Genomic DNA, 24,045 nt, shown 5'->3' with positions numbered 1-24,045 from the left:
TCCTATTCGGCCATCTTGCTCCGCCCCATGAATATGTATTAATTGAAAATATAAAAAACGTAAGAAAGCCAGAGACTAAGATAAAACATATTCAAAGTGCAGGAATATTGATATGATGAGATAGTTCCAACACACACCTATTGAAACTCTTTTCACAATTTTCATAGTATATATAGCATCTTGGTAATGTATTCATAACTCTATAAAAATGAGAGAAAATGCCACTGCACAGTGGTAAATTTGAAATCTATAGATTTCAAATAGATTTATTTTTAATTTACAGACTAAACACATTTTTTTCTGTAGCTCATGATAAAGATGAAAATCTTACACTTGGGCATCAAGACTCAATGTCAAAATCAGAAATGCAAGTGAAGGAACAAAGAACTCTCAAAGGGCAAAGAATTACTAGTAAGTATAAAAAATAAAGATAACTTTAAATTATTTAAAAGTAAGTTCATCTGAAGGTATTTTTGCTTTGGTTCACAAAAGTTTTACACTTTGACTAAAATGTGAATACACTACCATAATTAAAGAAAAAAAGGGAAATATATTGATACATTTTGGTTGACATTTCTGGCCCTTAGATTATTTCATGACCACAGGACACACAGTATCCCCCAAGGCTTTATAACAAATGTATAATTGTCTTTCTAAAGTAGTGTGCCTTTCAGGCAACTCAAAGTAATTATGGGCCCAAAAACTTAAAACCTCTCACCTGTGGCCTTCTGCCATAGGCACCAATCAGCAAAGATATTGCTTAGATCTGTAACTCAAAACAGCAAATGGGGATCATAATAACCGAGGGGAAGGTAACCTAGGACACCTGTTTAAGGGCCTCTAGGGCATCCTTTTGGTCATGGCCCCACTGAAATGAAACAGACTTTCTGGTAACCCCATAGATGAATGAATGTCATCAAGGATCACACATAGGGAAAATGAGAGTGTATTTATCCGTATTTATCCAAACAGTTCCAGTAACTGCTGGGCTTGTTTTTTTTTGTTTTTTGTTTTTTCAGACAGGGTCTCACTTTCTTGCCCAGACTGGAGTGCAGTGGCCCAATCTTGGCTCACCGCAACCTCTGCCTCCCAGGCTCAAGTGATTTTCCTGCCTCAGCCTCCCAAGTAGCTGAGATTATAGGCATGCCCCACCACGCCTGCCTAATTTTTGTATTTTTAATAGAGGCGAGATTTCACCAGGCTGGCCAGGCTGGTCTCAAACTCCCGACCTCAAATGATCCACCCGCCTCAGCCTCCCAAAGTGCTGACATTGTAGGTGTGAGCCATTGCACCCAGCCTGGGCTTGTTTTTATTTGTTAGACCAGAAAAGATCAAAGCTTGGCAGCCTCCTCTGGAATGAGATGTCACCCCTTAGAGATCAATCCTAGGCATTTCATCCAGGTACTAGGTAACTGTATCTTGTCTGAACTAATGGCCCAGCTAAGAGCCACTGGTGAGTCATTAGAGCAGCCAGTCCTTTTGGGTGATGTCCTTGCTTGAGTCCACTTAAATAATATAATCAATATAATGAAAGGCTAGTCCTCCCTTGGGACCAGACCATTTAGAGGTCATTATGCATTGATGACAGATATTAGAGCAGTTTGGTAGCCTTGTGGAAGGATATTAGTTATGTTTTCCAACTTATTCTATATAAGGTTAAACTGAAAATCTAAGTGAAAAAAAGATATGGAAAGGCATTTGAGATGTCAGTTGTTGCAAACCAAGTTCCCTCAGTTTGGAAAATATCCTGTATGACAACTATAGTTTCATGTGTCTTTGGTGCCCAGGGCTGTAATATAGCAATGGACCAGCAAAATCAATTGAGTCATTATGCACCTGAGGCTGTGTACAAGATCTACTTAGTTACTGAATGAAGAAATAGTCTCATGGAGAACTTTTGCTTCAGTAAGCTCAACAAATGACAGCAGCCATTTCTGTTTCTTCCTAGGAACCTATTTTGGGAAATAAAGGTGCTAGGTGCTGTTAATCTGGATATTTACATTCTTCCATATGCCCAACTAAAATGACCTTAAATGCCTCAGTTCCCATCAGGGATTGGGATGAATGCAAGTGGGGATTCACATAGAAAATACATCTATACCAACAATGCATTTGGTGGGGGAGGGGAATAAAATGGAGTCTTGCAGTTGTCTGAAAGGATACTCTCACGGTAGTGTTTGACGGAGGGTCCTGTTGGTGGTGCCCTCAGACGCAAAACCAGAGAGCATTACTTCTTTTCCCCAGTTCCTGGTGTCAGAGGTTGTGGGGATCACAGCCACCTGTGCACCAGTATCCTAATGACCCTAAAAATGCAATTTCCTCCCACCTTCCCTTTAAATTTTGATGTTACCATACATTCTCGATTACCACTGGTAATATAGGGATCTTGGCCTAACTCTTAAATTTCTTTATTTTCGAGAGCATGAAGTTTGAGCAAAAATAGTGGAGGGTTCTCTGATTCATTTCAATATCACTGGGAGATACAGAGGGAAGAGCACTTTCATTAGTCATAGGGGTCATCACAGTCTGGATTTAGTGGGGCTGTGTGTTGGTATCCATGGCCCACTACCTGGCCAGGAGATTCTTGGTGAAAAGTCCATCAGTGTCCTACTTCAGATTCCATCATTGATTAACTAGACTCAGATATTTCTTGGGGAGAGCCCTCAACTAGATCACCCAGGAGTGGATGCCAAATTATTTTTAGGTCACACTGTTCACTGGTCACACATTGCTATCTTGGTGGTAGATGCTTTTTCCATGCCCAGAAATTTGTCAGTTAAGATCTGAATTGTGCCACAAATTAATTGACATTATCTTATAAGGAGGTTTAATTGAGCTAGTAAAGGCTATGAAATGAAACTAGAGATCTGCGTCTGGTCAAATCTTGTCATTACTGTCTTCACTCCATCAGTGACCTTAGAGACAGCCGAGTGGTGCAAGGGGCCATTATAGCCTTTGCAGATGATGGCCCAAACATGTTTTCCAGTAGCAGGGAACACAACTGTCCTCACTCCATCAGTGACCTTAGAGACAGCGGTGTGGCTCGAGGGGCCATTATAGCCTCTGCAGATGATGGCCCAAATATGTTTTCCAGTAGCAGGGAACATGTCATGGGTGGGCAATCCTGTCAGAGCCAAAAATAGTATACAACTGAGGAAGGAGAGGGTTTCAGATGTTTGCGTCATTCATTCCCCTTTCCTCCACTTCCTTAGGCAATATGGGCACTGTCAAGACTCTCTTAAGGAGACATTCTGTAGTGATAAGCTCCACAATATGTCCCTCTTGCTCCCTAAGTTAAACGAGATTATCACTTTATTGTGAAGGCACACTACCCATGTCTCTTAGTGTGGGCAAAATGATTATCAGGACTTTGTGTTGTTTTTCATTAAAGCATGAGTCTCAATAACTGACTACATTACAGGCTGTCTACCAGTTTTAGGGGAGTGCCTAGGGCTAAGAACAGTCATTAGGTGCAACTCAGTGTGCAGAGTCTACAACTTTTTGAGCCCATTAACTTAGGGCCATGAGCAGTAACCACAGAATTACTTCCCTAGCTTTCTCAGAGCCCATCTGCTAGATTTTTCAATTGACTCATTGGATATCTTGGTATGTGAATCAGAGGATAAAGAGACTATTGTTCCATGTCAGAATTGAAAAGCTCATGTAAATAATACATTAGCATTCTAGAAAACCCCATGGTGTCTGCTGGCACTAAGACATGATTGACATGACTGGCAGAGTGCCATGTGGGATGCTGAGTCTCTTGCAATTGATCCAGTAGTCTCCCCATTCCCTTTCCACTGAGAGTGTCCTGCAGGCTCACTAGCACCTACCAAAGTGTTCCTTCCAGAAAGGCTTTGTGCTTCATTGACCACCCTGCTGTTTGTGGTAGTTTGTCAGAAACAGAAATGCCAGCTTTTGAGTTGGTCTATTAAGTAACAGGCCAAACTCAAAGTAACAATTAACCTTATTCACTTACGAGCATATTAAAAGCCATAGGCTAGATAGAGACAGGTCCCCAGCTCTACCAGCGTCCCATTTTACCCTTAGCAAGTGCATCAGTGTAGACTGTGTGAGTGGGCATGGGATGGGGTTGTCTCAAAGTGGAAGGAGCCCCAAACAAAAAGCTATTTTCCATTTTATGGACCCTGAGGCTGAGTTAGCTGGAACTCTGAACCGCATGAATACCTTTAGTTATTTGTTCCCTATTCTAATTCCTCTCAAATTGAGTTCAGATTGCTTAACATATATTAGAACAACAAACCAACTAAAAAGATTTCGTGATTTGTTTGCACTCCACCTCCACCTCTCATGTCCAATAGTGAGGGTTTATGTCAAATACTATATTGATGAGTTATTGCTTTTATTTTTTCTTCAATGATTTCATTTCATTATTTCCTTTTAGTTTTCATCACACCTTCTTTTCCTTGTTGATTTAATTTTGTTTTTGAAATCTGTAGGCCATGAAACTACTTTCAAAAGTAAAATAATATATATGCAAAAAGTTAGAGGAGTATATTTTCTTGCCCAGTCCTCTCCCCTCATTGTTTCTTATATCTTCCTCTGCTTCTTTTTGTAAAGATAACTATCTCTCTATCTCCTTCTCTATTTTTTTCTCATTTCTTCATCTTCCTTCCCCAAAGATGGCATTCAAGTTTTCCCCTTTATAGGTATTTTTTTCCTTCACATTATTCTTTGAAATCCCTTCAAGTCAATTTATAGACATGTTTAATTTCTTTTACAGTTACACTTACAGTTGTTTGTACCACATTATTTACCATATGTACTATACCATAGTGTGTGGTACAGCACATACTTGAGTAACATCATTTTGTTCAACATCGTTTGATTATAATGTTAATAAGAAAAAAAGTTGATTCCTAGCCAGGCACATGGTCTGGGGTTAGCACATTCTCCCTGTGTCTGCGTGAATTTTCTCTAGGTGCTCCAATTTCCTCCCACATTCCAAAGATATGTGTATTAGGTAAATTGGTATGTCTAAATGGTCCCTGACTGAGTGAGTATGGGTATGTGTCTGAGTGCGCTCTGATATGGCATGGCATTATGTCGAGGGCTAGTTCCCCCCTTGTGCTCTGAGCTTCTAGGATATGTTCCAACCACCAGCAACCGTTAACTGGAATAAGTAGGCTGGAAATCAAATGAATGAATGAATACAGATTATTGTAAAATAAAAATTCATATACAATAATTATACAAATGTGTGACAATAAACAATGTAGTACAAAAGCAGTCTGTAGGCTACCATATTTGTGATTGCTTTTAAATTATATGATGGGAGGAAGCGTTCCTTACAATTTTGCTTTGCTTTTGATTTATTCCTTTGAATAAATCAAGGAATGCATTCCTTGACTGAACTCACCACCACTATGACAACCATCACTCACTGATTAACCACAAATTGGGTAAATAATCGTCTTACTTGTTTTTATTATTTTTTCTTAAATCTATGTATAGCTCACATTTATTTTAGTGTTTACTATTGGAAGTGTTTTGGGTCTTTATTTCGAAGTTTGTGATGTTTTTGTTACAAAAACATACTGCAGGAACTTAACTCTTGTTTATGTCAATTTGCCTATGGTAAAATCAGTTTCATTATGTGTCATTTTGCTTAGGGTCACAGTTTCCAAGATTCTATCAATGACATTATGTGAGGACTTACTGTATATACATATCTCAGTTTATTCAACCAGTCTCCTCTGCTTGAAAGTTTATGTGGTTTTGACTATTTTGCAATTACATATATGATATAATAAATAACATTGTATGTATGCATTTTTATTTTTATTTCTGTGAATATGTATTAACCTAAAGTATAAATAACATAAGGAAACTAGTGGCTAATATGTATCAGATGCCTAGAAATGTTATGAAATAATGAGCTTCAACACACACCCATTAAAAATGTTCTTATAGTAGTCATGTCACATCTGGATTTATGATAATTTACTTACAAATTTATCAAAATGAGAAAATTTTGCTACACAATTGCAAGTTTGAAATCTAGAGATTTCACAGTAGGTCTGTTTTTCCATTAAGAGACTAAATGCATCTCCTTATGTAGCTCATGAAGAAGAACCAGGCAAAAATCTTGCACTTGAACATCAAGATTCATTGTCAAAACTGGAAATGCAAATTAAAAAAAATGAAAAACTTCCTAGAGAGAAAAGACATAGTAGTAAGTATAATAATTACAGGTAACTTTACATTTTAAAAGTTAATCTCATTAGATCATTTTTCTTTGGTTCATGACTATGTAGTTGAGCATATAGTTTATAGAAATTTTACAGGTTACAGTGTGAATACCTTAAAATAACTAGGGAACAATAATATTTGGTTGGAATTTCTAGTCTTGAGACTATTTTATGGCATGCTTATGTGCTCGGTGTCCACCAAATCCAGTAAAAGTCGTTAGTCTATCAAAGGGTGTTTCCTTTCAGCCAACTGTAGGAGATTATGGGTCCAAGTGTTCAACAGGAACCTTGGGACATGTGGCAGTATCCTTCTGTCATAGCCTCTAATTGGCAAACAGAGAGGTTGGTGAGATGTGTAACTCAAATGACAAAATGTATCAGAGAAGGCCAAGGGGAAAAACAGCCTATGTGGTCATTGAAGGGTCTCCAGAACATCCTATCTTTAGGCTGCACCTAAGGGTAGAGGTCTTCTTGGTAACCTGATAGATGGTGTCATGAAGATGTTCATGAAGGGAATGTGAGAGCTCCAGTCTGGGCTTTCCTTTTATTTGTTGGGGCTGAGAGTGACTAAAGCTGAGAGTGACCCAGCCCTTGCTGGGTGGTGTTTTTGTCTGGGCCCAGTGGAGGATGCGATGAATATAGTGGAAGGCCAGTGCTTCATCTGGGATTGGTGCTGTTTTCATGTCATAGACTTGAGGAGGACGTTAAAGGTGTAATGCAGCCCATTTAATGTAAGGCAGACATCTTGATCATCTTTGTGGACAAGGATACTGAAAAGGGCATTTACAATGTCAATTGCTTTATAACCATTTGCCTCAGCTTGAGTAGTAGCCTCTGTGATAGTCATAATGTCAGGTAACACCAGTGCCAAAGACAGAACTATGGCATGAGCCACCAATAGTCAATTATTTTGCAGGCACACAGTGCCTTAAGCAAAAGGCCAGATGGTGAACTTTGGCTTCCTTAAGCACAGCAATGAAGACATTTTTTTTTTTTTTCCCCAAGACAGTCGATAGTGTTTTTAAGAGACAAAGACACTAGGTGTGGGTAGTCTGGCTGGTTTAGTCTTCCATATACCCCACTAAAACGGTCCTAATTGCAACAATTCCCCTCAGGGATGGGGGGTGAATACAGTCAGGGGTAGACATAGACAATGTGTCGTAGCAACAACCCATTCAGTAATGGGTGCCATAATGATAGAAGTATGTAGTGGCTTGAAGAGACCTACCTGTAGTCAGATCAGGATCTTGGTGGTGGTGGCCTCCAGTTGAAAACCAGAGAACATTATCTATTTCCTCCTCATTCTCATGCCAGGGATTTTGGGGATCACAGTCACCTGTGCACTATTATGCAAAAGGCCCAAGAAATGAAATTCTCCATGTCCACTTTGAACTTTAACTTTGATATAGGGCCTCCATTCCTCACTGGGGACATAGGGACATTGGCCATGTGATAGTCTTATTTTCTGTTTTTTTTTTTTTTAATGAAAATATTTACATAAAAATTGGCAGGGCTCTCTAATTCTTTTCAAAATTAAATGGGAGAAGAGGAGAGCAGCAGCATTTTTATTAGTTATAGGGGCCAGCACTGGGCAGACCCTAGGAGGCTGCCATTGAGCCCACAGTGGCACACTACCACCAGGCCATGAGTTAAGTGAAGAGCCCATTAATCTCCTTTTGTGAGTCCTTATTTTTGTGTAACCAAACCTAGAGATCAGTTTGGTGAGGCCCTTACTTAGATCATTGAGGAGTGTGTGCCCAATGACTATTTTTATGTTGCTGTCTCTGATGATCTCTTTTCGCTTTTTTGTAGCAGTTGCTTCTTCCATGCTGAGAAATTTGTCATCTCTAGGCCGTTGATTACAGTATCACAGTAAATGAAAAAAATTATGATCTAGATCAGTGGTCCTCAACTTTTTTCACAGCAGAGAAAGTGAACAAATTTAACATTTTTTCCATGGACCAGGGCCGAGGTGGGGGATGATTTTGGGATGATTCAAGTGCATTACATTTATTGTGCACTTTATTTGTATTATTATTACATTGTAATATGTAATGAAATAATTATACACCATAATGTAGAATCAGTGGGAGCCCTGAGCTTGTTTTCCTGCAACTAACTAGATGGCCCCATGTGAGGCTAATGGAAAACAGTGGCAGATCATCAGGCATTAGATTCTCATAAAGAACACACAACCTGGAACCACCCAAGATGGCCGAATAGGAACAGCTCCAGTCTACAGCTCCCAGCATGAGCGACCAAGAAAATGGATGATTTATGCATTTCCAACTGAGGTACCGGGTTCATCTCACTGGGACTGGTTGGACAGTGGGTGCAACCCATGGAATGTGAGCCGAAACGGTGGGACATCACCTCACCCAGGAAGCACAAGGGGTCAGGGAATCCCCTTTCCTAGTCAAGGGAAGCCGTAACAGCCAGTACCTGGAAAATCAGGACACTCCCACCCTCTTACAGCACTTTTCCAACAGTCTTAGCAAATAGCACACCAGGAGATTATATCCCACGCCTGGCTTGGTGGGTCCCACACCCATGGAGCCTTGCTCACTGCTAGCACAGCAGTCCAAGATGAAACTGCGAGGTGGCAGCAAGACTGGGGGAGGGGTGTCCGCCATTGCTGAGGCTTGACTAGGTAAACACAGCAGCTGGGAAGCTCGAACTGGTTGGACCCCACCGCAGCTCAACAAGGCCTACCTGCCTCTGTAGACTCCACCTTTGGGGGCAGGGCGTAGCTGAACAAAAGGCAACAGAAACTCCTGCAGACTTAAATGTCCCTGTCTGACAGCTTTGAAGAGAGCAGTGGTTCTCCCTCCATGGAGTTTGAGATCTGAGAATGGACAGACTGCTTCCTAAAGTGAGTCCCTGACCCCCGAGTAGCCTAACTGGGAGACACCTCCCAGTAGGGGCCGACTGACACCTCATACAGCCGGGTACCCCTCTAACACAAAGCTTCCAGAGGAAGAATCAGGTAGCAACATTCGCTGTTCTGCAATATTTGCTGTTCTGCAGCCTCCGTGGGTGATACCCAGGAAAACCTGGTCTGGAGTGGACCTCCAGCAAGCTCCAACAGACCTACAGCTGAGGGTCCTGACTGTTAGAAGGAAAACTAACAAACAGAAAGGAATAGCATCAATATCGACAAAAAGGACATCCATACCAAAACCCCAAATGTAGGTCACCATCATCAAAGACCAAAGGTAGATAAAACCATGAAGATGGGGAGAAACCAGAGCAGAAAAAGCTGAAAATTCTAAAAACCAGAGCACCTCTTCTCCAAAGGATTGCAGCTGCTTGCCAGCAACAGAACAAAGCTGGATGGAAAATGACTTTGATGAGTTGAGAGAAGTAGGCTTCAGAAGATGGATAATAATAAACTTTTCCAAGCTAAAGGAGGATGCTTGAAACCATCTCAAGGAAGCTAAAAACCTTGAAAAAGGATTAGAAGAATGGCTAACTAGAATAAACAGCATAGAGAAGACGTTAAATGACCTGATGGAGCTGAAAACTGTGGCACGAGAACTATGTGATGCATGTGGAAGCTTCAGTAGCCAGTTCAATCAAGTGGAAGAAAGGGTATCAGTGACTGAAGATCAAATGAATGAAATGAAGGGAGAAGAGAAGTTTAGAGAAAAAACAGTAAAAACAAACAAACAAAGCCTCAAAGAAATATGGGATTATGTGAAAAGACCAAATTTACGTTTGATTGGTGTACCTGAAAGTAACAGGGAGAATGGAACCAAGTTGGAAAACACTCTTCAGGATATCATCCAGGAGAACTTCCCTAACCTAGCAAGGCAAGCCAACATTCAAATTCAGGAAATACAGAGAAAGCCACAAAGATACTCCTCGAGAACAACCTGAAGACACATAATTGTCACATTCACCAAGGTTGAAATGAAGGGAAAAATGTTAAGCAGCCAGAGAGAAAGGTCGGGTTACCCACAAATGGAAGACCATCAGACTAACAGCAGATCTCTCAGCAAAAACTCTACAAGCCAGAAGAGAGTGGGGGACAATATTCAACATTCTTAAAGGAAAGAATTTTCAACCCAGAATTTCATATCCAGCCAAACTAAGCTTTGTAAGTGAAGGAGAAATAAAATCCTTTACAGGCAAACAAATGCTGAGATATTTTCTTACCACTAGTCCTGCCTTACAAGAGCTCCTGAAGGAAGCACTAAACATGGAAAGGAACAACAGGTACCAGCCATTGCAAAAACATGCCAAAATGTAAAGACCATCGATGCTAGGAAGAATCTGCATCAACCAATGAGCAAAATAACCAGCTGATATCATAATGACAGGATCAAGTTCACACATAACAATATTAACCTTAAATGTAAATGGACTAAATGGTCCAATTAAAAGACACAGACTGGCAAATTGGATAAAGAGTCAAGACCCATCAGTCTGCTGTATTCAGGAGACCCATCTCACGTGCAGAGACACACATAGGCTCGAAATAAAGGGATGGAGGAAGATCTACCAAGCAAATGGAAAACAAAAAAAGGCAGGGATCGCAATCCTAGTCTCTGATAAAACTTTAAACCAACAAAAATCAAAAGAGACAAAGAAGGCCATTACATAATGGTAAAGGGATCAATTCAACATGAACAGCTAATTATCCTAAATATATATGCTCCCAATACAGAAGCACCCAGATTCATAAAACAAGTCCTTACAGACTTACAAAGAGACTTAGACTCCCATACAATAATAATGGGAGACTTTTAACACCCCACTGTCAACATCAGACAGATCAATGAGACAGAAAGTTAACAAGGATATCCAGGAACTGAACTCATCTCTGCACCAAGTGGACCTAACAGACATCTACAGAACTCTCCACCCCAAATCAACAGAATATACATTCTTCTCAGCACCACATTGCACTTATTTCCTGGACACTTACACTCTCCCAAGACTAACCAGGAACAAGTTGAATCCCTGAATAGACCAATAGCAGGCTCTGAAATTGGGGCAATAATTAATAGCCTACCAACCAAAAAAGTCCAGGACCAGACGGATTCACAGCTGAATTCTACCAGAAGTACAAGGAGGAGCTGGTACCATTCCTTCTGAAACCATTCCAATCAATAGAAAAAGAGGGATTCCTCCCTAACTCATTTTAAGAGGCCAACATCATCCTGTTACCAAAGCCTGACAGAGATACAACAAAAAAAGAAAATTTTAGACCAATATCCCCGATGAACATCGATGCAAAAATCCTCAATAAAATACTGGCAAAACGAATCCAGCAGCACATCAAAAAACGTATGCACCGTGATCAAGTGGACTTCATCCCTGGGATGCAAGGCTGGTTCAACATACGCAAATCAATAAACGTAATCCAGCATATAAACAGAACCAAAGACAGAAGCCACATGATTATCTCAACAGTTGCAGAAAAGGCCGTTGACAAAATTCAACAGCCCTTCATGCTAAAAACTCTCAATAAATTCGGTATTGATGGAACGTATCTCAAAATAATAAGAGCTCTTTATGACAAACCCACAGCCAATATCATACTGAATGGGCAAAAACTGGGAACATTCCCTTTGAGAACTGGCACAAGACAGGGATGCCCTCTCTCACCACTCCTATTCAACATAGTGTTGGAAGTTCTGGCTAGGGCAATCAGGCAAGAGAAAGAAATAAAGAGTATTCAGTTAGGAAAAGAAGAAGTCAAATTGTCCCTGTTTGCAGATGACATGATTGTATATTTAGAAAACCCCATCATCTCAGTCCAAAATCTCCTTAAGCTGATAAGCAACTTCAGCAAAGTCTCAGGATACAAAATCAATGTGCAAAAATCACAAGCATTCCTCTACATCAAAACCAGACAAACAGAGAGCCAAATCATGAGTGAACTCCCATTCACAATTGCTACAAAGAGAATAAAATACCTAGGAATCGAACTTACAAGGGATGTGAAGGACCTCTTCAAGGAGAGCTACAAACCACTACTTGATGAAATAAAGGAGGACACAAACAAATGGAAGAACATACCATGCTCATGAATAGGAAGAATCAATATCGTGAAAATGGCCATACTGCCCAAGGTAATTTACAGATTCAATGCCATCCCCATGACGGCTACCAGTGACTTTCTTCACAGAATTGGAAAAAACTGCTTTAAAGTTCATATGGAACCAAAAAAGAGCCCGCATTGCCAAGAAAATCCTAAGCCAAAACAACAAAGCGGGAGGCATCACGCTACCTGACTTCAAACTATACTACAAGGCTACAGTAACCAAAACAGCATGATACTGGTACCAAAACAGAGATATAGACCAATGGAACAGAACAGAGTCCTCAGAAATAATACCACACATCTACAGCCATCTGATCTTTGACAAACCTGAGAAAAACAAGAAATGGGGAAAGGATTCCCTATTTAATAAATGGTGCTGGGAAAATTGGCTAGCCATAAGTATAAAGCTGAAACTGGATCCTTTCCTTACTCCTTATACGAAAATTATATTCAAGATGGATTAGAGACATAAATGTTAAACCTAAAACCATAAAAACCCTAGAAGAAACCTAGTCAATACCATTGAGGACATAGGCATGGGCAAGGACTTCATGTCTAAAACACCGAAAGCAACGGGAACAAAAGCCAAAACTGACAAATGAGATCTAATTAAAGAGCTTCTGCACAGCTAAAGAAACTACCATCAGAGTGAACAGGCAGCCTACAGAATGGGAGAACATTTTTGCAATCTACTCATCTGACAAAGAGCTAATATCCAGAACCTATAAAGAACTCAATCAAATTTACAAGAAAAAAACAAACAACCCCATCAAAAAGTGGGCAAAGGATATGAACACACACTTCTCAAAAGAAGACATTCATATAGCCAACAGCCATGTGAAAAAATGCTCATCATCACTCACCATCAGAGAAATACAAATCAAAACCCCAATGAGATACCATCACACACCACTTAGAATGCCAATCATTAAAAAATCAGGAAACAAGAGGTGCTGGAGAGGATGTGGAGAAATAAGAACACTTTTACACTGTTGGTGGGATTGTAAACTAGTTCAACCATTGTGGAAAACAGTGTGGTGATTCCTCAAGGATCTAGACCTAGAAATACCATTTGACCCAGCCATCCCATTACTGGGTATATACCTAAAGGAGTATAAGTCATGCTGCTATAAAGACACATGCACACGTATGTTTATTGCGGCACTAATCACAATAGCAAAGACTTGGAACCAACCCAAATGTCCATCAGTGACAGACTGGATTAAGAAAATGTGACATATATACACCATGGGAATACTATGCAGCCACAAAAAAGGATGAATTCGTGTCCTTTGTAGGGACATGGATGCAGCTTGAAACCATCATTCTCAGCAAACTATCGCAAGAACAGAAAACCAAATACCACATGTTCTCACTCATAGGTGGGAACTGAACAGTGAGATCATTTGGACACAGGAAGGGGATCATCACACACCAGGAGGAATACTGTTAGGAGATATGTAATGTAAATGATGAGTTAATGGTTGCAGCACACCAACATGGCATATGTATACATATGTAACAAACCTCCACGTTGTGTACAGGTATCCTAGAACTTAAAGTATAAAAAACAAAAAAAAGAGTCAAGATCCATTTCATGTGCAGAGACACCCATAGGTTCAAAATAAAGGGATTGAGGAAGATCTACCAAGCAAATGGAAAGCCAAAAGCAGGGGTTGCAATCCTAGTCTCTGATAAAACAGACTTTAAACCAACAAAGATCAAAAGAGACAAAGAAGGCCATTACGTAATAGTAAAGGTATCAATGCAACAAGAAGAATTAACTATCCTTAATATATATGCGCCCAATACAGGAGCACCCAGATTAATAAAGCAAGCCCTTAGGGACCTACAAAGAGACTTAGACTCCCACACAATAATAATGAGAGACTTTAACACCACACTGTCAAGATTAGACAGATCAACGACACAGAAAGTTAACAAGAATATCCAAGTCTTGAACTCAGCTCTGCACCAAGAGGACCTAATAGACATCTACAGAACTTTCCGCCACAAATCAACAGAATATACATTCTTCTCAGCACCACATCACACATATTCCAAAATTGACCACATAGTTGGAAGTAAAGCACTCCTCAGCCTATGTAAAAGTGCAGAAATCATAACAAACTGTCTCTCAGACCACAGTGCAATCAAATTAGAACTCAGAATTAAGAAACTCATTCAAAACCACTCAACTACATGAAAACTGAGCAACCTGCTCCTCAATGATTACTGGGTAAATAATGAAATGAAGGCAGAAATAAAGATGTTCTTTGAAACCAATGAGAACAAACACAACATACCAGAATTTCTGGAACACATTTAAAGGAGTGTGTGAAGGGAAATTTATAACATTAAATGCCCACAAGAGAAAGCAGGAAAGATCTGAAATTCATACCTTAACATCACAATTAAAATAACTAGAGAAGCAAGAACAAACACATTCAAAAGCTAGCATAAAGCAGGAAATAACTTAGACCAGAGCAGAACTGAAGTAGACAGAGACACAAAAACCCTTCAAAAAATCAATAAATTCAGGAACTGGTTTTTTGAAAAGATCAACAAAATAGATAAATGGCTAGCAAGACTAATAAAGAAGAAAAGAGAGAAGAATCAAATAGATGCTATAAAAAATGATAAAGGGGATATCACCACTGATTCCACAGAAATACAAACTACCATCAGCGAATAGTATAAAAACCTCTTCACAAATAGACTAGGAAATCTAGAAGAAATGGATAAATTCCTGTACACATATGCCCTCCCAAGACTAAAACAGGAAGAAGTCAAATCCCTGAATAGACCAATAACAGGCTCTGAAATTGAGGCAAGAATAAATAGCCTACCAACCAAAAAAGTTCCAGGACCTGACGGATTCACAGTCTAATTCTACCAGAGGTACAAAGAGGAGCTGGTACCATTCCTTCTGAAACTATTCCAATCAATAGAAAAAGAGGGAATCCTCCCCAACTCATTTTATGAGGCCAGCATCATCCTGATACCAAAGTCTGGCAGAGACACAACAAAAAAAGAGGATTTTAGACCAGTATTCCTGATGAACATTGACGTGAAAATCCTCAAATTCTGGCAAACTGCATCCAGCAGCACATCAAAAAGCTTATCCACCATGATTAAGCCGACTTCATCCCTGAGATGCAAGGCTGGTTCAACATATGCAAATCAATAAACGTAATCCAGCATATAAACAGAACCAAAGACAAAAACCACATGATTATCTCAATAGATGCAGAAAAGGCCTTTGACAAAATTCAACAGCCCTTCATGCTAAAAGCTCTGAATAAACCAGGTATTGATGGGATGTATCTCAAAATAATAAGAGCTATTTATGACAAACCCACAGCCAATATCATACTGAATGGGCAAAAACTGGAAGCATTCCCTTTGAAAACTGGCACAAGACAGGGATGCCCTCTCTCACCACTCCTATTCAACATAGTGTTGGAAGTTCTGGCCAGGGCAAACAGGCAGGAGAAAGAAACAAAGGGTATTCAGTTAGGAAAAGAAGAAGTCAAATTGTCCCTGTTTGCAGATGACATGATTGTATATTTAGAAAACCCCATCATCTCAGCCCAAAATCTCCTTAAGCTGATAAGCAATTTCGGCAAAGTCTCAGGATATAAAATCAATGTGCAAAAATCACAAGCATTCTTATACACCAATAACAGGCAAACAGAGAGCCAAATCATGAGTGAACTCCCATTCACAATTGCTTCAGAGGGAATAAAATACCTAGGAATCCAACTTACAAGGGATGTAAAGGACCTCTTCAAGGAGAACTACAAACCACTACTCAATGAAATAAAAGAGGACACAAACAAATGGAAGAACGTACCATGCTCATGGATAGGAAGAATCAATATCGTGAAAATGGCCATACTGCCCAAGGTAATTTACAGATTCAATGCCATCCCCATGACGCTACCAGTGACTTTCTTCACAGAACTGGAAAAAACTGCTTTAAAGTTCATATGGAACCAAAAAAGAGCCTGCATTGCCAAGAAAATCCTAAGCCAAAACAACAAAGCAGGAGGCATCACGCTACCTGACTTCAAACTATACTACAAGGCTACAGTAACCAAAACAGCATGGTACTGGTACCAAAACAGAGATATAGACCAATGGAACAGAACAGAGCCCTCAGAAATAATACCGCACATCTACAGCCATCTGATCTTTGACAAACTTGGCAAAAAAAAGAAATGGGGGAAGGATTCCCTATTTAATAAATGGTGCTGGGAAAATTGGCTAGCCATAAGTAGAAAGCTGAAACTGGATCTTTTCCTTACTCCTTATATGAAAATTAATTCAAGATGGATTAAAGACTTAAATGTTAGACCTAAAGCCATAAAAACCCTAGAAGAAAACCTAGTCAATACCATTCAGAACATAGGTATGGGCAAAGACTTCATGACTAAAACATCAAAAGAAATGGGAACAGAAGCCAAAATAGACAAATGAGATCTAATTAAACTAAAGAACATCTGCACAGTAAAAGAAACTATCATCAGAGTGAACAGGCAACCTATAGAATGGAAGCAAATTTTTGCAATCTACCCATCTGACAAAGGGCTAATATCCAGAATCTACAAAGAACTTCAACAAATTTACAAGAAAAAATCAAACAACCCCATCAAAAAGCGGCAAAGGATGTGAACAGACACTTCTCAAAAGAAGTCATTTATGCAGCCAACAGACACATGAAAAAATGCTTATCATCACTGGACATCAGAGAAATGCAAATCTAAACCACAATGAGATAGGATTTCACACCAGTTAGAATGGCGATCATTAAAAAGCCAGGAAACAACAGGTGTTGGAGAGGATGTGGAGAAATAGGAACACTTTTACACTGTTAGTGGGAGTGTAAACTAGTTCTACCATTGTGGAAGACAGTGTGGTGATTCCTGAAGGATCTAAAAACCTAGAAATACCATTTGACCCAGCAATCCCATTACTGAGTATGTACCCAAAGGATTATAAATCATGCTACTATGAAGACAACATGCACCCATATGTCTATTGCAGCACTACTCACAATAGCAATGACTTGGAACCAACCCAAATGTCCAATGATAGACTGGATTAGGAAAATGTGGCACATATACACCATGGAATACTATGCAGCCATAAGAAGGATGAGTTCATGTCTTTTATAGGGACATGGATGAAGCTGGAAACCATTGTTCTCAGTAAACGATCGTGAGGACAGAAAACCAAACACCGCATATTCTCACTCATAGGGGACTTGAACAATGAGAACACTTCGACACAGGAAGGGGAACATCACACACCGGGCCTGTCATGGGGTTGGGGGAGGTGAGAGGGATAGCATTAGGAGAAATACCTAATGTAAATGATGAGTTAATGGATGCAGCACACCAACATGGCACATGTATACATAGGTAAAAAACCCACACATGGTGCATGTGTACCCTAGAACTTAAAGTATAATAAAAATAAATAAATAAATACATAAATAAACTAACCATAAAAAAAACTCGACCTAGATCCTTCATATGTGCAGTTCATAATAGGGTTTGTGTTCCTATGAGAATCTAATGCTGCTGCTGATCTGACAGGAGGGAGAGCTCAGGCAGTAATATGAATGATGGGGAGCAGTTGAAAATACAGATGAATCATCGCTCACTCGCCCACTGCTCACCTACTGCTGTTTGGCCCAGTTTCCAACAGGCTACAGACCAGTTCTGGTCATGGCCTCAGGGTTGGGGACCCCGATCTAGATTATTTTACTGACCAATTTGCCTGACCTTAGAGGAGAGTTAATTTTAATTTGGCTCCCTAACCAGTAGGAGTGACACTTATAACCCTAGAAATCTGAGACTTTTAAAAAATCTTATCATTGACCACTCTCACTCTCATCATTAACTGCTCTCACTCTCAAGCAAGAGACCAAGAGATCACCAGTATGGTTTGCAGGGCTGTATAGCCTCTGCAACCACAGCCTAAAAATGTATTTTAATCATAGGGAAGATAGCATGGGTGTGCCAAAGTTGTCAGAACCCAAATAGAACCCAGTTGAAAAACAAGGGCTTGGGTGTTCCCTTCTCATTCTCTGACTTTGCTTATCCTCCTTGAGCAAAACCTATTCTGTTATGACACTCTAAAGGGGGGGTTTTATAGTGACACCGTCCACAAGGTACCACTAAGTTAGTTTAACAAGATTACCTCTTTCATCATGCAGGCAAATAATCCATTCCTCTAAGTTCTCCTAGACCTCACAGGAAAGCAATCCCAAAGGGGCTCTCCATTCCTTTTATTTAAACCACGAGTCTCAATCCCTTGCTGGGTCATAGGCTGTCTGTCATTGCCTGGTACCTCTTTAGAACTAAGAGCAAATAAATTAGCTTTAGAATTGGTGCATATTAGCTCGCAGGTTCTCTGAAAACTTTCAGTCTCATCTGCAGGGGACAATAGCAGTGGCCAAGGAATTTCTTCTCTAGCTTTCTCAGAGGCCCTCTGTTGGATCTCTAATTTGACCCACCAGGCATCTTTGCCTGAGAGTCTAGAGCTAAGGAGAAGGGCCACTGGTGTCCCTCAGAACCAAAAAGCTTATGTAAACAATCTGCTAGCACTCTCTGAGAGTGCCCCCATGGTGTTGGATAGCACTTTCTAAGACCTACTGATAGGACTGGCAGAATGCACCATGGGACACTCAGACTCTTGCAAATGATCCACTAGTATCCCCCAAGAAGTCTCAACTCTAGCATCTCCCACAAATTCCCTGGGCATCTGCATGCTTTTTGCTTTTCCAGAAAGGCATTTTGCTTAATTGACCACCCTTTTCACAGCCATTTGTCACCAAGGGAGCTGCCAAGTGTGAAGATGGTCAATTAAGATAGCAAGCCAAATTGAAGGTAACAATTAAGCCTTTATTCACTTACTGCAACAACATAAGCAAGAGTCTAAACATGGAAGGTCACTGACTCCATCAATATTACATTTTCCCCACAAAATGACATTGGGCAAGGGTAGGATGTATCAGCATAGAAGGGAGGGTAACTTCTCACTGTATGTACAGCCTTGTGTACCATATCATAGACCATATATATTCATCCACACATAGATGCATGTAATTATGTACCATAATTGATATTATACTATTGTTTCTGGTATATATACACACACACACATATACATGTATATATACGTGTGTGTATATACATACATATAACTCTGTGTATATATATGTTCATATATTTGTATGTGTGTATATATATATGTTCATTCAACCAATCTCCTGTGCTTAAAAATCTCAATGGTTTTGAATACTTTGCAATTACAAATAATGCTGTAATGAATGACCTTGAGCATATGCATTTTCATTTTTTGGTCTATCATTATGTATTGACCTAAAGTATAAATAAGGAAAGTAGAGACTAATCTAAAACACATTTAATATCTAGGAATATTTATGAAATAATAATACATCTTCAACACACATTGAAACTTTTCTCACCATTTTCATGTCAGATCTAGCATTAAGGTAGTTTACTTATAACTTTATAAGATGAAAGAAAATGTTGCTTCCACTTGTTATAAATTTGAACTCTAGGATTTCATAGTAGATTTGTTTTTTTGGTAAGGGACCAAATTTCTCTCTTAACATAGCGCATGGTGAAGAATCAAGTGAAAATTCTATGCTTAAACATCAAGATTCAGTGTCAAAAATCCAAGTGCAATTAGAGAAACAAGAAACTTCTGAAGGGGAAGGACGTAGCAGTAAGTATAATGATGATAGCATTTTATATTATTTTAAATTAATCTCAAAGGAACTTTTTTCTTTGGTTCATACTTATGTATTTGAGTACATATATTTTATAGATAATTTATACTCTAAAGTGTAAATACTCTAACATAATTCAAGAACAAAAACAAAGATAATGATATGTTTTGGTTAGAATTTCTTGTCATAATATTATTACACAACTCAGTTTATGCTCTCAGTATCCATCTCAGGACAATAACAGGCCAATAATTGTCTCATAAAAGATGGGTACCTTTCATCTGCTGCTGGCCATTTATGGGCACCTCTGATCTGTAGTAGTCCCAGTCAGTAGGCAGAGGTATTGCCGAGATCTGTAACTGAAGCAGCAAATGGAAATCAGAGAGGTACAAGGGCAGCCAAGGTGGCCAGTAGAAGGATTTCCAAGGTATCATGTTGGTCAAGGCCCCATTCAAAGGTAGTGGTCTTTATGGTAACCTGATAGAGGATGCTGTCTGATCTCTGTGGCTTGAATGTGACTATGGTGGCAGATGAATGGTCCCTCCTATTGCTCACATTATTTTTACTTTTTGAGTCAGAGCTGGCCAAAGACATGACAATCATCATCTCTAGAATGGAACACCATAGCCTTTACAGATTACACCCAGGAATTTCACGTGGGTTTTAGGTCCTTGTGCCTTGTCCAATGATAATGGCACAGTACATGCTGCAGGTGGGTGAACAGAACATCTGGTTCCTTTTGGGTAGTGTCCTTGTCTGAGCCCACTAGGATGATTTCATAAACAGTGTGGAAGGTTATTGCTTCTTCCAGGAGTGGAACTTTGTCCAGGTCATAACCTATACATTGATTACAAATAGTTGGGGAATTTTGGAAGCCTTGTGGAAAGATATTAGTGGTTTATTGTAACCTATTCTACATAATTCTAACTAATCCTGATCATCCTCATGGAGAGGAATGCTGAAAGGACATTTGCTATGTCAACTGGTACATACCAAGTTCCTTCATCCTGAACAACAGCCTCTTTAACTGTCACAATGTCAGGTTACCACTGGTGCCAAAGGTAGCACGTATGCTTTTTAGAACCCTTATCAGTACAAGGTTTAGGCACCTGAGGTCTTTCACGTAGGCCAGATGGGTCTATTGAATGCAGAAATAGTGTATAGATAATTGACTTCTTAAAGCTCAGCAATGGGGGAAATTATTCCCTTTTTTATCCCCAGAGTATTAATACTGGTTTTGGTAGACATTGGTACTAGGTGCCAGTAGTTTGGTAGGTCATGATCTTCCACATATCCCACAGAATACCTGGACTGCTGCAAATCCCATTAGGAGGTGGGTGTAAATGCTAGAGTTGGTTCATATAGAAAATATATTTAACCAGTAATATATTCAGTAGTAGAGACCATGACAATAGGGATGTATAGTGACCCAAAGGGATCTACCCCATAGTTGGTTTAGAAAGAGGTCCTGTTTGTGGTGACCTCAGATTAAAAACTAGAAGGAATTATTTGTTTCCTCCTCATCCTCATGTCAGGGAATGTGAAGATCACAGTAATTTGTTGACCAGTATCCAAAAGACCCAAGAAATGTCATTTTTTCCCACTCCCACTTCAAACTTTGTCCTAAGTGTAGGTCCTCAGTTCCCCACTGGGGATATAGGGACCTTATACTAACCCCTAGTCATGCTCATTTGTGAAAGATGAGAGATCTGGGTAAAAGTAGGAAGGATCTGTATGTTAGACCCCACAATGTATCACTCTAAATTTGGTAAGGTTATTTCCTTCATTAAGGAAGCAAACTACTCAAGTTTCAAGATTCACTGAGAAGGTTAGAGAAAATAACACTCATACTGCTCATAGTGGACATCACCACATGGACCTTAGTGCCTGGTGGGACCACCGTGGCTCACTGTCTATTGGAGGGCCCATCAATCATACTCCTTTGAGACCCTGTTGTTTTGTGACCAATCTGATAGATCTCCTCTAGAAGGCCATTGCCTGAATTGAGCAGATTGCCATTTTTATGCCACTCTTTCCATTGGCCAGTGTGTGCTATCTGGGCAGCAGCTATGTTTTCCATGCTCAAAATTTGCCAGTTAATATCTGGACTATATCTGATCCACATGACCTTAGGAGGAGGTTTGATAACTAGCAGAATTGAAACAAGTGAATCTAGAAATCTGAGTCTGGTCAACAATCTTATCATCTGTTGTTTTCACTCTCACTAGGCAACCAAGGGACTATCAGGGTGGCTGGCCAGGATACTGTAAAAAGTCCTTTGTTGGTTCTCTAATTTGAACACTGAGGGGGCTTGGTTAGAAAACTGGGGGCTATATTGCCAGGCAAGATGGCCAAACAGGAACAGCTCCAGTCTGCAACTCCCAGCGAGACCAACGCAGAAGGTGGGTGGTTTCTGCATTTCCAGCTGAGGTACCCGGTTCTTCTCATTGGGACTGGTTAGACAGTGGGTGCAGCTCAAGGAGGGCGAGCAGAAGCAGGGTGGGGCATTGCCTCACCCAGGAAGTGCAAGGGGTCAGGGAACTCCTTCCCCTGGCCAAGGGAAGCCGCGAGGGACTGTGCCATGAGGGACAGTGCCATCTGGCTCAGATACTATGCTTTTCCCACAGTCTTCACATCACGCAGACCAGGAGATTCCTTCGGGTGCCTACACCACCAGGGCCCTAGGTTTCAAGCACTAAACTGGGTGGCTGTTTGGGCAGACACTGAGCTAGTTGCAGGAGTTTTTTTCATATGACAGTGGCACATGGAATGCCAGTGAGACAGAACTGTTCACTCACCTGGAAAGGGGCCTGAAGCCAGGGAGCCGAGTGGTCTTCCTCAGTGGATCTCACCCTCACAGAGCCCAACAAGCTAAAATCCACTGGTTTAAAATTCTCCCAGCCAGCACAGCAGTCTGAAGTCGACGTGGGACACTTAAGCTTGGTGGGGGGGAGGGGTGTCACCATTACCGAGGCTTGAGTAGGGGGTTTTCCCCTCACAGTGTAAACAGAGCTGCTGGAAAGTTCAAATTGGGTGCAGAACCCACCATAGTGCAGCAAAGCTGCTGTAGCCAGCCTGCTTCTCTAGATTCCTCCTCTCTGGGCAGGGCATCTCTGAAGGAAAGGCAGCAGACCCACTCAGGGGCTTATAGGTAAAACTCCCATCTCCCTGGGACAGAGCATCTGGGGGAAGGGGCGGCTGTGGGCACAGCTTCAGAAAACTTAAATGTTCCTGACTGCTGGCTCTGAAGAGAGCAGTAGATCTCCCAGCACACTGCTCGAGCTCTGCTAAGGCATAGACTGCCTCCTCAAATGGGTCCCTGACCCCCATGCCTCCTGATTGGGAGACACCTCCCAGCAGGGGTCGACAGACACCTCGTACAGGAGAGTTCCAGCTGGTATCTGGCCGGTGCCACCCTGGGACAAAGCTTCCAGAGGAAGGAGCAGGCAGTAATCTTTGCTGTTCTGTAGCCTCTGCTGGTGATACCCAGGAAAACAGGGTCTGGAGTGGATCTCCAGCAAACTCCAGGAGACCTGCAGAAGAGGAGCCAGACTGTTAGAAGGAAAACTAACAAACAGAAAGCAATGGTATCAACATCAACAAAAAGGAAACCCATGCAAAAACCCCATCCGAAGGTCACCAACATCAAAGACCAAAGGTAGATAAATCCATGAAGATGAGGAAAAACCAGTGCAAAAAGGCTGAAAATTCCAAAAGCCAGAATGTCTCTTCTTCTTCAAAGGATCACAACTCCTCGCCAGCAAGGGAATAAAACAGGAGAGAGAATGAGTTTGACGAATTGACAGAAGTAGGCTTCAGGAGGTAGATAATAACAAACTCCTCTGAGCTAAGGGAGCATGTTCTAACCCAATGTAAGGAATCTAAGAACCTTGGTAAAAGGTCAAAGGAACTGTTAACTAGAATAACCAATTTAGAGAAGAACATAAATGACCTGATGGAACTGAAAAACAGAGCACGAGAACTTTGTGAAGCATACACAAGTATCAACAGAT

At 40.5% G+C, this 24,045-nt stretch overlaps 1 protein-coding gene across 1 annotated transcript in view; it reads left to right on the top strand.

Annotated features, from left to right (window-relative positions):
• CCDC7 (coiled-coil domain containing 7) overlaps positions 1-24,045 on the top strand; it is a 438,580-nt gene that overhangs the window by 251,132 nt on the left and 163,403 nt on the right. The window contains exons 24-26 of the mRNA XM_033208742.1: positions 307-411; positions 6,083-6,196; positions 19,918-20,028. Coding sequence (XP_033064633.1) covers positions 307-411; positions 6,083-6,196; positions 19,918-20,028 — 330 coding nt within the window. The remainder of the gene's footprint in view (positions 1-306; positions 412-6,082; positions 6,197-19,917; positions 20,029-24,045) is intronic.

Source organism: Trachypithecus francoisi, unplaced genomic scaffold (genome assembly GCF_009764315.1).
Source record: "Trachypithecus francoisi isolate TF-2019V2 unplaced genomic scaffold, Tfra_2.0 Lachesis_group9, whole genome shotgun sequence".
Classification (NCBI taxonomy): domain Eukaryota; kingdom Metazoa; phylum Chordata; class Mammalia; order Primates; family Cercopithecidae; genus Trachypithecus; species Trachypithecus francoisi.
Note: the sequence above shows the minus strand (reverse complement) of the source record. Positions and strands in the feature narration are given on the sequence as shown.